The sequence below is a fragment of the Salmo trutta genome, chromosome 26, assembly GCF_901001165.1.
Source record: "Salmo trutta chromosome 26, fSalTru1.1, whole genome shotgun sequence".
NCBI lineage: Eukaryota > Metazoa > Chordata > Actinopteri > Salmoniformes > Salmonidae > Salmo > Salmo trutta.
The window spans coordinates 6164609-6179528 of NC_042982.1; the positions used below are offsets into that span (position 1 = coordinate 6164609).

Genomic DNA, 14920 nt, shown 5'->3' on the forward strand with positions numbered 1-14920 from the left:
ACTGAATCCCCCAAAAACATTTCCACTGCATTTCAGCCCTGCCACAAAAGGACGAGCTGACATGTCAGTGAGTCTCTCATTAATACAGGTGTGAGTGTTGACGAGCACAAGGCTGGAGATCACTCTGTCATGCTGATTGTGTTTAAATAACAGACTGGAAGCTTCAAAAGGACGGTGGTGCTTGGAATCATTGTTCTTCCTCTGTCAATCATGGTTACCTGCAAGGAAACACGTGCCGTCATCATTGCTTTGCACAAAAAGGGCTTCACAGGCAAGGATATTGCTGCCAGTAAGACTGCACCTAAATCAACCATTTATCAGATCATCAAGAACTTCAAGGAGAGCGGTTCAATTGTTGTGAAGAAGGCTTCAGGGCGTCCAAGAAATTCCAGCAAGCGCCAGGCATGGCAGCAGGCAGGTGTGAGTGCATCTGCACGCACAGTGAGGCGAGGACTTTTGGAGGATGGCCTGGTGTCAAGAAGGGCAGCAAAGAAGCCACTTCTCTCCAGGAAAAACATCAGGGACAGACTGATATTCTGCAAAAAGTCATTTCTCTGATGAATCCCCTTTCCGATTGTTTGGGGCATCTGGAAAAAAGCTTATCCGGAGAAGACAAGGCGAGTGCTACCATCAGTCCTGTGTCATGCCAACAGTAAAGCATCCTGAGACCATTCATGTGTGGGTTTGCTTCTCAGCCAAGGGAGTGGGCTCACTCACAATTTTGCCTAACACAGCCATGAATAAAGAATGGTACCAACACATCCTCCGAGAGCAACTTCTCCCAACCATCCAGGAACAGTTTGGTGATGAACAATGTCTTTTCCAGCATGATGGAGCAACTTGCCATAAGGCTCGGGGAACAAAACATTGATATTTTGGGTCCATGGCCAGGAAACTCCCCAGACCTTAATCCAATTGAGAACTTGTGGTCAATCCTCAAGAGGCGGGTGGACAAACAAAAACCCACAAATTCTGACAAACTCCAAGCATTGATTATGCAAGAATGGGCTGCCATCAGTCAGGATGTGGCCCAGAAGTTAATTGACAGCATGCCAGGGCGGATTGCAGAGGTCTTGAAAAAGAAGGGTCAACACTGCAAATATTGACTCTTTGCATCAACTTCATGTAAGTCAATAAAAGCCTTTGACCCTTATGAAATGCTTGTAACTATACTTCAGTATCTCATAGTAAAATCTGACAAAAATATCTAAAGACACTGAAGCAGCAAACTTGGTGAAAATTAATATTTGTGTCATTCTCAAAACTTTTGGCCACCACTGTACACATTATTCTGAGACTGTACAACCAGCCAGCCTCTGGGAAGGTCCATTGATGCTTTTTCCTTTGTCCAATTTCCTCATGGACTGCTAATTTTTTCCATTCAAAGTTACTACTACAAAATGATTGATACATGCTTTAAATACACAAGAAACAAAAACATACAGTTGGGAGTGACACTGAAGAGTAGTGTTGTTGTACCGTTGGCCAGAGAACTAATTGCCATCTGTGCTGTGGTTATGGAGAGATGGCGAGTATTTTTAAAAGTTTATGGAGAGAACATCTGCACCACGTCTCGCTGGATAGCATTCCATTCTAGGAGACCTGTCGCCTGCTCTCAGGGCTTCATGACTCACTGTTCATCGGGATAGTCAGAGGCTGTCTGAAACTTAACCAGCTGATTCGACCCATCCCGTCCCCTTCAGAACAGTGAGCGCAAGTCGTCAAGAACAGAGCAAAGGCAGCGGGTTTGTCAGAATAGAATCTGGCCACCACCAAAGACGTAAACATGACAAGGACGAAAAATGTGCAAAACGTACAACGAGGAGGGAGTTCGCAACGGCGATTATGTCATGGTAGGCGTTGGTCACGCTAAACGAGCTACTGCCGCTCAACAGAGTATTAGATTACGTTTCTCTGGAGTTCAAGAGGGGTAAGGGTTATCACAGAACTCACATTCAACATCAATGTGGGAAGTAGCTTGCATCAATGGTGCTTACATTTTGTGAAGAGTAGAACACATTCTTCACTTCGAAGATTCAAAAAGGCAAGCAAAAACACTCGCCCACCAACCGGATAATAAGGCACTTACTAGGTCTAGATCAAACCCATACAAGTAATATAACGACACATTTATTATTTTTTTGGTCATTCATAGACGCAATATACAATGTAGTGTGCGATTGTGGCGCATTCAACCGGAAATATCCAACAATGTGATCAGGCGTTTGTAGTGCGCGCGCATTCGATTTCATAGTGTATAAAAAGGCTGTCTTTAATAAAGCTTGGTCTATCCCAATTAGACCTGCTTACATACTGTTCGTAATACGTGTCATATCTGTGTCACATGGTCATATCTGTGTCACATGGTCATATTTACACAAGGAACATGCATCGATTGCATAGAGTAAAAAAAAAGAAGAAATCTCAGGGGACTCCCATTTCCTCCTACATACCTCAGATGTGATAGAGCTTAGCATTTATACCAACCTGTAGTTAAATGACGAGCCTGCGCCCCTCGATGCGGTGACACTGCTGACCAGTTTTGACAGAGAGGAGTACACAGTCCATCTCAATGCTAGAGGTCCGGGGTCTCTGGTGCCACCGTCAGTCCACGCTCTGTCGCCTTCACCGCGGCCAAACTGTGCAATACTCAGCAGCACTCAAACTACACCGGCACTAGAGTGAGCAGCCATTCAGCACCACCAACTCAACAGGACTGAACGCTTGTCTGTGTCTGCATTTGACTGTGTTTAGAGACTTAAGACAGAGCCTGGCCGTGGCATACTGCTCAACCAACACCAAATAAAACCCAAGGCATTCATTCCCTTGTAGTACAAATAGTCTTGGCTGAAACGGACGTCTGTGCATAAAAGTAGCAGAATGTCCTTACAAATAAACGCTGTGCTCTGACTGGACACAGGAAGGGCTCTAGGCTTATGGGAGGCAGATGAGTGCTTAAATTGTGGAGACTAAGTAGTGGACAGTTGAGTAACAGAAATCAGGGGATAGGCTAGCCTGTATGAAAGGCCACCCTCCAGGTCATTCCGTGTTGCATACAATTAGCCTATCCCATGACGGTTTATCCAAAGGATCGTCGGCAGAGGATATATTTAGTCAAAGCACCTTTCTCATATGAGTCAAAGCCTGTCCACTCCTCAATGCAAACCTAGCCAGGGGAGCACTGAGGTCGGACAAACAAAACCTTCCAGATTGTTCTGTAACAGTTTGTGGTGGTGTGGGCTGGGGGACTGGATTACAGCCCCAACCCATCATCCACAGGGACTGATTGTAGCTGGGTGAGGATCTTGGGGTCTCCATCCATTTCCACTGGGTCCCCCAACGGCGACCCCCTGTCCACATCCTGTTCTGGAGAGGGGCTGCCTAGTAGCAGGGCCTCGCCTCCGGGTAGGTCCAGCAGAGGCGGGTCCTCGGGCAGATCTCCCTTCCCACGGACGTCAAACATAGTCAGGCTGGCAGAGGTGGAGAGGGGGACAGGGCTCCAGGTGGTGTGGGAGAGCTGAGTGGTGGGGGTCACGCCGCTGCACATGGGGCTGAGGGAGAGCATGCTCTCTGGGGTGAGGGCATTGGGAGGAGTGTGTGTGGCAGAGAGGTCCAGGGTGTGTGGGGAGGTGGTGGAGAGGGGCTGGTTGGTGGGGACACCCATCTCAGGAGTGCAGTAGAGCGGAGAGGAGTTGATGAAGCAGAGGGGGGACGTCTCTAGGGTGTTGGACGTTGGGACGGAGGTGGAGACTGGGAACAGGGTAGGTGTAGGGTGGATGACAGGGTTGAGGGTGAGTCCAGGGCCTACTCCGTTGGTGTGCTGGTTAGAAGCCTCAGGGACGGGTTTCATGGGCAAGCTGCCGAACTGGATGCCAGCTGGGATAGTTAGGATCAGCTTGCCGTTCTGGTAACTCAGGATGGGGCTTCCACCATAGAGGAGATTCCCTACAGGACAGAGGAGAGGTGGAAGTGGACGAATTAGTAGGGAAGTAGTAGTGGGAAATATGTTAGCATTTCATCAACCAACAATGACATAGCTATATTTTCCCTAAAAAGCAAATGACTCAGTAATGTCAGACACCGGAGAAGACTGACTGTCGATAGCACAGTAGGAGGCCATTCTCTTGCTAGAACAAAAAAGACACCTCCTGTTGCGTACCGACGAACTCGACGTTCTTCATGACATGAATCTGAGACGATCAGAGAGCACGGACCCCCTGTAGGGAAGCCAAAAAGACAACTATGGGTAGCTGCAGTCCGGAGTATGGGCGAGTGGATGTGTCGAAAAGGCGTGGGTGTATGGTAAGAGAATCAGATAATTGGGCAGATTTGTTGCCACTAAAGACCATTTCGCGTGGCTGATTGGGCTGCACGACAAGTCGATAAGCCAGCGACCGGTGTTGTATGGACCGGTGTTGTATGGACCGGTGTTGTATGGACATGCCCGCCGACCTGAGACCTGCTCATGATACCACGGTCGTGTCACCCCTCCCATGATTTTATTTGAATTAGGATAGTAACCTACACAAGAAATAACTAATATTGATAACCATCTACATGCACATACAGTCCAGATCAGAGGTATTCAACTCTTACCCTATGAGATCTGGAGCCTGCTGGTTTTCTGTTCTACCTGATAATGAATTGCACGCACCTGATGTCCCAGGTCTAAAATCAGTCCCTGATTAGAGGGGAGCAATGAAAACATGCAGTGGAACAGGCTTCGAGGTCCAGGGACCTAGGTAATGGGGAGGGCATAAACGGCAGCAACACCGGGACACAGTGCCCTTTGCTCCCGCTTGACAAGCATTACTGTCCAGCAACGGCGTGGGAGGTAGCTACCGAGTATCAGGGTAACAGTCACAGTAAGCACACGCATACAACTCATGAAGCAACAGTACACCCATCATCAGTACTTTAAAAACAAATAAACAATGGTCAGGTAGAATTGAAAATGTACAATTAAATGTAAAACTGCCAGTGAAATACTACTCAGATTCATCCTCTGGCTTCAAAACAGAAGTTCAAACTCTCACGATAGCGTAGCTCAATCTACGGGAGTTGTGTGGTAAGGAACTTAAGTAAAAACGTTTTTTTTTATTTTATTTTTTTTAACACCACTCAATCAAAATCGTCTAACCTATAGCAGAGCACTTGACACATCCACTCCTTTCCACACACACCCATACTCCAGTCGCCATATTGGGATGCAGCCACCGCCTTCTCCGAAAAGGAGTATCAACTAGAGGTCGACCGATTAATCGGAATGGCCGATTAATTAGGGCCGATTTCAAGTTTTCATAACAATCGGTATTTTTGGCCACGATTTGCCGAATTCTTTTTATATTTTTTTTTATACCTTTATTTAACTAGGCAAGTCAGATTAAGAACACATTCTAATTTTCAATGACGGCCTAGGAACGGGGGTTAACTGCCTTGTTCAGGGGGGATTCGGGGATTCGAGGGCAGCAAGAAGCCAAGGTAAGTTGCTTGCTAGCATTAAACTTATCTTATAAAAAAACAATCAATCTTAACATAATCACTAGTTAACTACACATGGTTGATGATATTACTAGTTTATCTAACATGTCCTGCGATGCATATAATCGATGCGGTGCCTGTTAATTTCTCATCGAATCACAGCCTACTTCGACAAACGGGTGATGATTTAACAAGCGCATTTGCGAAAAAAGCACTGTCGTTGCACCAATGTACCTAACCATAAATATCAATGCCTTTCTTTAAAATCAATACACAAGTATATATTTTTAAACCTGCATATTTAGTTAATATTGCCTGCTAACATGAATTTGTGTCACTTCTCTAGCGTTCCGTGCAAACAGTCAGGGTATATACAGCAGTTAGGGCTGCCTAGCTTGCGGACTGTGTGAAGTCCATTTATTCCTAACGAAGGCCGTAATTAATTTGCCAGAATTGTACAGAATTATGACATAACATTGAAGGTTGTGCAATGTAACAGGAATATTTAGACTTAGGGATGCCACCTGTTAGATAAAATACGGAAAGGTTCAGTATTTCACTGAAATAATAAACGTTTCATTTTCAAAATGATAGTTTCCGGATTCGAGCATATTACTGACCAAAGGCTCGTATTTCTGTGTTATTATGTTATAATTAAGTCTATGATTTGATATAGCAGTCTGACTGAGCGATGGTATACAAATCGTATAGAGAGAAATAGTCCTTTAATTCCTATAATAACTACAACCTAAAACTTCTTACCTGGGAATATTGAAGACTCATGTTAAAAGGAACCATCAGCTTTCTCATGTTCTGAGCAAGGAACTTAAACGTTAGCTTTCTTACATGGCACATATTGCACTTTTACTTTCTTCTCCAACACTTTGTTTTGCATTATTTAAACCAAATTGAACATGTTTCATTATTTATGAGGCTAAATTGATTTTATTGATGTATTATATTAAGTTAAAATAACTGTTCGTTCAGTATTGTTGTAATTGTCATTATTACAAAGAAATTTAAAAAAATATATAAAAACTTGGCCGATTAATCGGTATCAGCTTTTTTTTTGGTCCTCCAATAATCAGTATCGGCGTTGAAAAATCATAATCGGTCGACCTCTAGCATCAACAGAAGACAAGGAAAAAAGGCACTTTTCCTAGTGACATCTATCCCACGTTAGCTTGCTAACTGAGCCAGGCAGTCACACAACACTTCATATGAAACACATTGGGTGGTAAGTGCAGCACAATGCACATAACACTAGCTGCTTTACCAAGCTAGCTATCTAGCTAGCACTTTATCATGACTCTCAGTTCCATTACACAGCTGTATGGATCTGTACAAAACTGCTATACTAAATGTACTGTATCTTTTTGATTTGAAGGATTCTTTCTCGCTGATGAAATATAAGGGTCATATGTTTCAAAAAGCCGTATCGCAAGCGATGATTATTGACATTTCTAAACCTTAAAACACAGTGCCCGGGATTGTAGTTCAAAATATTCGTAGGCGAAGCAAATGGCTGAAAACTAAGGAGAAGCCAGAATTCCGCCTAGAGTTTGTGAGCTAGCCATCTAGCAAGATGATGAATAAACAATTTAATTCACTCTCCACTATCCCATACTGCCAGTGCCAGTTCCGTTGCTAGCTAACGTTAGCTAAACAGTTAGGATAACCATTTGCCAGTTAGCACAACAAAGCTAGCTAGCTACTCCACTGATTGTTGGCGGCTAACAGTCAGCTGCTTCATTCAAAAACAAATCCATGTTGATTTAATTACCTATAATGTTGCTAGCTACTCAAGTTATCTAGTTGTGGCCATCTGGCTAGTAACAACATGGGCTTACTACAAATTCTAGCTAGCTAGCAATAACATTAGCACACCTTGATAGTTAGCCAACATTAGCTATCAGGCAAAAGCCAAACAAAGCTTTAAAAAAGCTACTGCCACCTTGTGGTCTGGAGTATTTTAACGATCTGATCAGCGGTTGATCTGTATGATGTGAACAACAAAAAGTTGAATGCCGACAGTACCCAAGTACCAATCGGCAGTCAGTCTTCTCAGTGTGTCCGAGTCTTAAGTTACCTGGCGAGGCGGAGGGGAGCTGAATGACCCCAGAGTTGAGGAGCTGGACACCAGGAGCCATGCTGGTCGGGGGGCCTACAGTCTGGAGGGGTCCCAGCTGGTTTATCCTGAAGGGCCCCTGAGTCATCCCACCTCCAGGGGCCGAGGTTAGGATCTGGAAGGCTCCACCAGATCCAGATAGAGAAGGGGTGGACGTGCCCACCTGAGGGAAGGAGAGTTGTCCCGTGGAGGAGACAGGCACCAGCTGGGGCAGAGAGAGGGGAACCAAATGGCCTGGGGTTGTCTCTTTGGACTGAGAGATGATCTGGTGATGGCCTAGTGGGGACTGGATCTGGGTCAGAGTGGGGATGGTAGCTGAGGTCTGGTCACCCAGCTGGAGTGTGAGTCCCTGGGGGAGCTGTCCGTTGGGGAGCTGGGAAAGGGAGAGGATGGTGGTTCCCTCTCCCAACGTAGAGGAACTAGTATGATGCTGGGGGAGGGGTTGGGCGAGGCGGGGGGCGATGTTCAGAGTCTGGTGGGCCTGGAACTGGGAGAGGGTGCCCTGGGGGAGAGAGGAGGTGAGGGGGGACACAGGGATTAACTGGGGACACTGGGACACCTGACCTCCAGGTGTGTGTTGGACCAGTTGGGATACGGGGACACCCTGGATGGAGGGCACCACCTGAGGCAGGGAGAATACCTGTGGGGTGGAGTAGCTGTAGGAGGACACCACCTGGCAGATGGAGCTGGAGGGGGTGAGCTGAGAACCAGCCGTGGCAAACACCACATACTCCCCCTGCTGGCTGGGGAGGCCCACTACAGGGCTGGAGATGACCACGCCCGGAGAGGACATAGAGACCGGAAGGGTGAGGGTGTCAGAGAGGCAGCCATTTTGAGTCAGAACCAGGGAGGGAAGGGAGGTGGGGGAGAATGTTGAGGGGGAAGACAAGGAGGAAGAGGAGGGGGAAGGAGAGACTGTCTGGATGTCCCCTGCTTTGAGAACGATCCCCTCTGGGACATTGATGAAGTCCAGGGTGGGGATGGTTGAGGGGTTCGTCAGGCTTACATTGTCCGTCTTAAGATCCTGTGTCAGAGGGAGGGAGATGGCAGAGCTGGGCTGGGCCTCCATGGCCATAACCCCCTGGCCCTCAAGACCCATATCCTGCACAACCTCACTGCTCTTGGATATGACCTGCGCTCCATTGAAGAGCAGAGGTGAGTTAGCCGATATGGGGCTGAGGGTAACCGTGTGACCATCGCTCAGGGTCAGCCCGTTGATGATGACCCCACCCCCTGCCCCGGAGATCAGGGAGCCCCCGTTGATGAGTAAGGGGTGGGAGGCGGTGAGGAACCCACCTGCCCCGTTGAGGAAGAGCTGGCCTCCAGTGCTGCAGGGGGTGCCAGAGAGGGAGATGGAGGCTGTGGAGCCCACAATGTCCTCTGGTTTGTCTGAGATGTCATCACCCTCATCGTCTGTGCTGTGGTTACCATCGGACTCACTGAGAAAACACAGGGGAGGAGCAGAGGAGAAAAGATAGGGTGAGTGAACCGTGGGGTGAATGAGACAATGAACAGAGACAGCTTATGGAAGCAGGGGCAGTAGGCGAGGATGGCATGATAGATGGAATGGAAAAAGAGGAAAGGGATTTGAATGTTACAACACACACACACAACATGTGGTAGGTCAATAACAGTCAGTGAATCTCCTTTGAGCCTATGGTTTACACAGTATGTGATGTGTATGTCCTCAACTATCCTGGTGCTCTAAAGCAGTGTGGTTAACACAGTCCCCAGCCACCACTGACCCTACAGAAGTAAAGACGGGACTGCATGGGGGATGATCGGCATTCTCTCTTTTTATCTCTCCACACACACCTTCCTCTCTACACGTGGGAATAAAGTACATCAACAACTGACACATTGAAAAACCAATTTCCTGTGTAGCTGTGTTGCATTTAAGCTGCTAACTTCCCTGGCCAAAGCGAGTGTACTGTAGTCCTACAGTGAAATAAAAAACGTTTTGGGGGTTTAAAATGTGCACAGGAGAGCTTAAGACATTTTAAAAAGGTTTTAAATCTAATATTTCCTCCTTTTGTTTTCCCAACATCAACCCCATTTCCTCTCTGTTCGCTCCCGCTCTCCCAGCGGTGCAGAGCATCGGCAGCGCGCCGACGTCCGTCGGGAGACTTTGCGGTGCAGGATTTCAGGAAACTTGAGCCACAATGGGCGCCCGGATCTCACATTTCACAACAAAGCAACATGCTCTTGCTCCCAATCTAATACATGTGTGGCGTTAGCACTGTCAAAGAGTTCATGCGCAGATTGATGGAATTTGATTGAAATATGCTGAACATGAATCATAGCTGAGATTAACCGCACAGCCGAGCCCATTATTTAGAAAAGTCTGCATTACATAGAACATGTTTGGAACACTAAAATAATATTGCAGCTGAGAGATCCATTTATGTAACAATTGGTTACCATGTTAGGCTACTTTCTAGCGCTCACTTCTACTCATGAGCAGGAGAGTCTCGGTGAACATTGTTTATATAGGCTATATTAACTCCCATAGTCTGCCTGCCTCTAACGCTACATAAACGGTTTTGTATTTTAAGAGGAACCATTTTGACATTGATCTTTGACATGCAATCGTGTACGAAACGTTGTTAAAAAGAAAGGTTTTAATGGGGTACGTGATTACAAAATGTATAAAAAAAGGAATGCATAGCCTACCTTTTGCTGTTGGTACCGGACGGGGTTCGGTCTCTCTGCCGTCGGTTCTTGAACCAATTGCTGACTTGCGTGAGGGAGAGTCCAGTCACTTTGGCCAAGTTTTTCTTCTCGTCCGGAGTGGGGTACCTGTTGCCTTTGTAACACTCTTTCAGTGCATTGCGAGACTTCTCTTTGAAACAATACACAGTCTCCTCTCCATCCCAGATTGTTTTCGGCAGGGGAAATTTCTTCCGAAGCCGATACTTGTCCACGGCGCCCAGGCTACGACCTCGGGACCTCTCCGCCTCCTTGTAGCGCGCCTGCAAGTAGAGGTCCTGCAGGAACCCATGGTTGCTGGGGTGGAAGTCGTGGCTTTCCAATATTGCGTAGAGCTCCTTGAATTCTTCCCGGTGGAAAGCGACCAGTGCCTGGGCCTTGAGGAGAGTCTCGTTGCCACGTAGCAGCTCGGCCGAAGGAGGGATGGTTGATAGGAATCTCCACAGGCGATCCACATTGCCCGCCTGTAGAAGGGCTTCGCACAGACATGCTACTTGATCTGTCGAAAAGCTGAGCGCCGAGTTCTGGAAAGTTTTTAGCAATTGTTCTGAAACTTCATCCGGATCCGTCTCCTCTTTTACCGGAGCGGCCTCTTGGGTAGACTCCTCCGTGCTATTCTCAGATTGTTCTGCAGACTCCAAAGACAAGGAAGCCATTTTTAGTTGTAACTTTTTTCTTTTAGTTCCTCCTCCCTCCCATGCACGCTCTCTCTCTCTTCTATTCTCCGTCGACGAGTGTCTGCCACAGCTACACGCGTCACACACGCCCCGAACCTCGTCAATCTCCCATTCGAAGATTCATGATAGCACTGTCTGTTCAATACCCTTTTATTAGGCTACTGGTAGATAAATGTTATTGTTTAATTCAAGATTGAATATCCACATTGTTTTGTTGACAATTTGATGTCATTATAGGATTGTACTAAATACTGGCTTTTTAATTTTATTTCAGCAAACACTTTTCAGCCTGTCTACTGAGGATCAGGATTTGCTAGGGCCAGGCGATGTGGTGGGTAAGTATTCCAGATGAGATGATGAACATTATCAACTGGGTGGTTCGAGCGTTGAATGCTGATTGGCTGACAGTCGTGGTAAATTTAAGCATATAGGCAAGGGGGGGGGGGGGGTATATGGCAAATATACCACTGCTAAGGGCTGTGTTCAGGCAAGAATTGTTGCTTCACATCTACAGTGCATTCGGAAAGTATTCAGACCCCTCCACTTTTCCCACATTTTGTTACATTACAGCCTTATTCTAAAATGTTAATATATTTTTTTCCTCATCAATCTACACACAATACCCCATAATGACAAAATGAAAAAAGGTTTTTTGAAATGTTAGCAAATGTATAAAACAAATTTGCTATGACACTCGAAATTAAGCTCAGGTGCAGTGGCTACCCATCATTCAGGGCAGGTGAGCTCTGTTTTTACCACAAAAAATAATATAAATGAAATAATTTATTGTAAAAAGAAAATTGGGGTTGCCTGGCATTTGGCATTAATACGTGTCACATATCAGTTTGCAAGCAATGTAATGAAAAATATATACAGTTGAAGTCAGAAGTTTACATACACTTAGGTTGGAGTTGTTAAGACTCGTTTTTCAACCACTCCACAAATTTCTTGTTAACAAACTATAGTTTTGGCAAGTCAGTTGGGACATCTACTTTGTGCAATTTTTCCAACATTTGTTTATAGACAGATTATTTCACATATAATTCACTGTATCACAATTCCAGTGGGTCAAAAGTTTACATACACTAAGTTGACTGTGCCTTTAAACAGCTTGGAAAATTCCAGAAAATGATGTCATTGCTTTAGAAGCTTCTGATAGGCTAATTGACATAATTTGAGGCAATTGAAGGTGTACCTGTGGATGTATTTCAAGGCCTACCTTCAAACTCAGTGCCTCTTTGCTTGACATCATGGGAAAATCAAAATAAATCAGCCAAGGCCTCAGAAAAACAATTGTAGACCTCAACAAGTTTGGTTCATCCTTGGGAGCAATTTCCAAATGCCTGAAGGTACCACGTTCATCTGTACAAACAATAGTACGCAAGTATAAACACCATGGGACCACGCAGCCGTCATACCGCTCAGGAAGGTGTCTCATAGAGATGAATGTAATTTGGTGCGAAAAGTGCAAATCAATCACAGAACAACATCAAATGGCCGTGTGAAGATGCTGGAGGAAACTGGTACAAAAGTATCTATATCCACAGTAAAACGGTTCCTATATCGACATAACCTGATAGGCCGCTCAGCAAGGAATAAGCCACTGCTCTAAAACCACCATAAAAAAGCCAGACTACGGTATGCAACTGCACTTTTTGGAGAAATGTCCTCTGGTCTGATGAATCAAAAATAGAACTGTTCGGCCATAATGACGATCATTATGTTTGGAGGAAAAAGGGGGAGGCTTGCAAGCCAAAGAACACCATCCCAACCGTGAACCTCTGGGGTGGCAGCATCATGTTGTGGGGGTGCTCTGCTGCAGGAGGGACTGGTGCACTTCACAAAATAGATGGCGTCATAAGGAAGGAAAATTATGTGGATATATTGAAGCAACATCTCAAGACATCAGTCAGGAAGTTAAAGCTTGGTCGCAAATGGGTCTTCCAAATGGACAATAACCCCAAGCATACTTACAAAGTTGTGGCAAAATGGCTTAAGCACAACAAAGTCAAGGTATTGGAGTGTCCATCACAAAGCCCTGACCTCAGTCCTATAGAAAATTTGTGGGCAGAACTGAAAAAGCATGTGCGAGCAAGGAGGCCTACAAACCTGACTCAGTTACACCAGCTCTGTCAGGAGGAATGGGCCAAAATTCGCCCAACTTATTGTGGGAAGCTTGTGGAAGGCTACCTGAAAAGTTTGACCCATTTTAAACAATTTAAAGGCAATGCTACCAAATACTAATTGAGTGTATGTAAACTTCTGACCCACTGGGAATGTGATGAAAGAAATAAAAGCTGAAATAAATCATTCTCTCTACTATTATTCTGACATTTCACACTCTTAAAGTAAAGTGGTGATCCTAACTGACCTAAAACAGGGATTTTTTACTTGGATTAAATGTCAGGAATTGTGAAACACCTTAGCCAAATACATTTAAACTCATTTTATGTAAACTTCTGATTTCAACTGTATATAATTGAGTTAATAAAGCCTCCATACAAACATGCTTTCTTGAGTAAGGCAGCTCCTAAATGTGGGGTCTATTTTCACCTCTGAATTTCACCTACTGTTCTGACTTGGAGGTGCACATGCAGCCTATAACCTGTTTTAGAGAAATGTAATCACAGAATATTGTAAGAGCTTTCATTGTCTGCTTATATGCCCCATTTATTTATCCTACGGTTCTGACTTGGTGTACAGGGAGAACACTGTAAGAACGGCCCATGTTCTGAATTCTGTCGCTGTACATATCAAAAGTGGTGAACAAATAATTATATTGACTACGTCCATTCTAGCTCGCTCATTAATGTCTTAATCGAAATTACGGATTGCCTCTTATCCGCTTGTCGTCCCTTTATGCCATAGTTTGTACATCTCAGTTGTCAGTAGAAACCACATTTGTTTAAGCGAGTCAGTCATATCAGACAAGGCTTCACTGATTCCCAGATGTAGCAGTGGTAAGGTGTAGAGACTGCTATTGGGACTCTGCTGTGTTGGGACAGCTTTATGTAGGCAGCCAAGACAACGCAGTAGTGGCTTCGGGACAAGTCTCTGAATGTCCTTGAGTGGCCCAGCCAGAGCCCGGACTTGAACCCAATCGAACATCTCTGGAGAGACCTGAAAATAGCTGTGCAGCGACGCTCCCCATCCAACCTGACAGAGCTTGAGAGGATCTGCAGAGAAGAATGGCAGAAACTCCCCAAATACAGGTGTGCCAAGCTTGTAGTGTCATACCCAAGGAGACTCGAGGCTGTAATCGCTGCCAAAGGTGCTTCAACAAAGTACTGAGTAAAGGGTCTGAATACTTATGTAAATCTGACATTTCAGATTATTTTTTTGGCTATGTCATTATGGGGTATTGTGTGCAGGTTGATGAGTAAAAAAAAAACAATTTAATCAATTTTAGAATAAGGCTGTAACGTACCAAAATGTGGAGAAAGTGAAGGAGTCTGAATACTTTCCGAATGCACTGTAGATGTGTCCATTTGTTTACTGATCTCAGTCTGATTTCACATGAACAGTTGATTGAGCAGGATCAGCTCTTGCCATCTGTAAGATAGTTCTACTGGTGAACTCGGCCCTGCACCGCCTCTGTTCGTGTACTGTTTGTTCTTTCTTTGCTGTGTGTTTAGACTTTAGATGGTTGATAGTTGTCTCTCCAGTTCCTCAGCTGGCATCTGAATGGGCACCTGGTGTTGTTTCTTTATGCAAATACTCCCAGTGCAACACACACCACGATGTGAATGTTTTAGAGTTAAAATATGCATAATTGTTATGTTCATTGAAAAGTGCCCATGTTTCTGACAGTGGGGTTGGCACAAGAGCTAGTTTGATTGGTTTGTCTAAATAGAAGAATGTCAGACAATGTGCGCATTTGTGACTTTATTTTGCCTGTCTTTTTTACGAGTTCCCCGGAGAATGA

The 14920-nt window shown here is 45.2% G+C and overlaps 1 protein-coding gene across 1 annotated transcript; it reads right to left on the bottom strand.

The window, feature by feature from the left end:
- Positions 1–1371: 1371 nt before the first annotated feature.
- Positions 1372–11263, bottom strand: LOC115162970 (homeobox protein SIX5). Its single transcript, XM_029714522.1, has 3 exons — positions 10283–11263; positions 7571–9048; positions 1372–3945 (listed from the first exon to the last, which is right to left on the bottom strand). The coding sequence occupies exons 1-3, from the start codon at positions 10972–10974 to the stop codon at positions 3254–3256; spliced, it is 2862 nt and encodes a 953-aa protein (XP_029570382.1). The 5' UTR covers positions 10975–11263; the 3' UTR covers positions 1372–3253.
- Positions 11264–14920: the final 3657 nt, after the last annotated feature.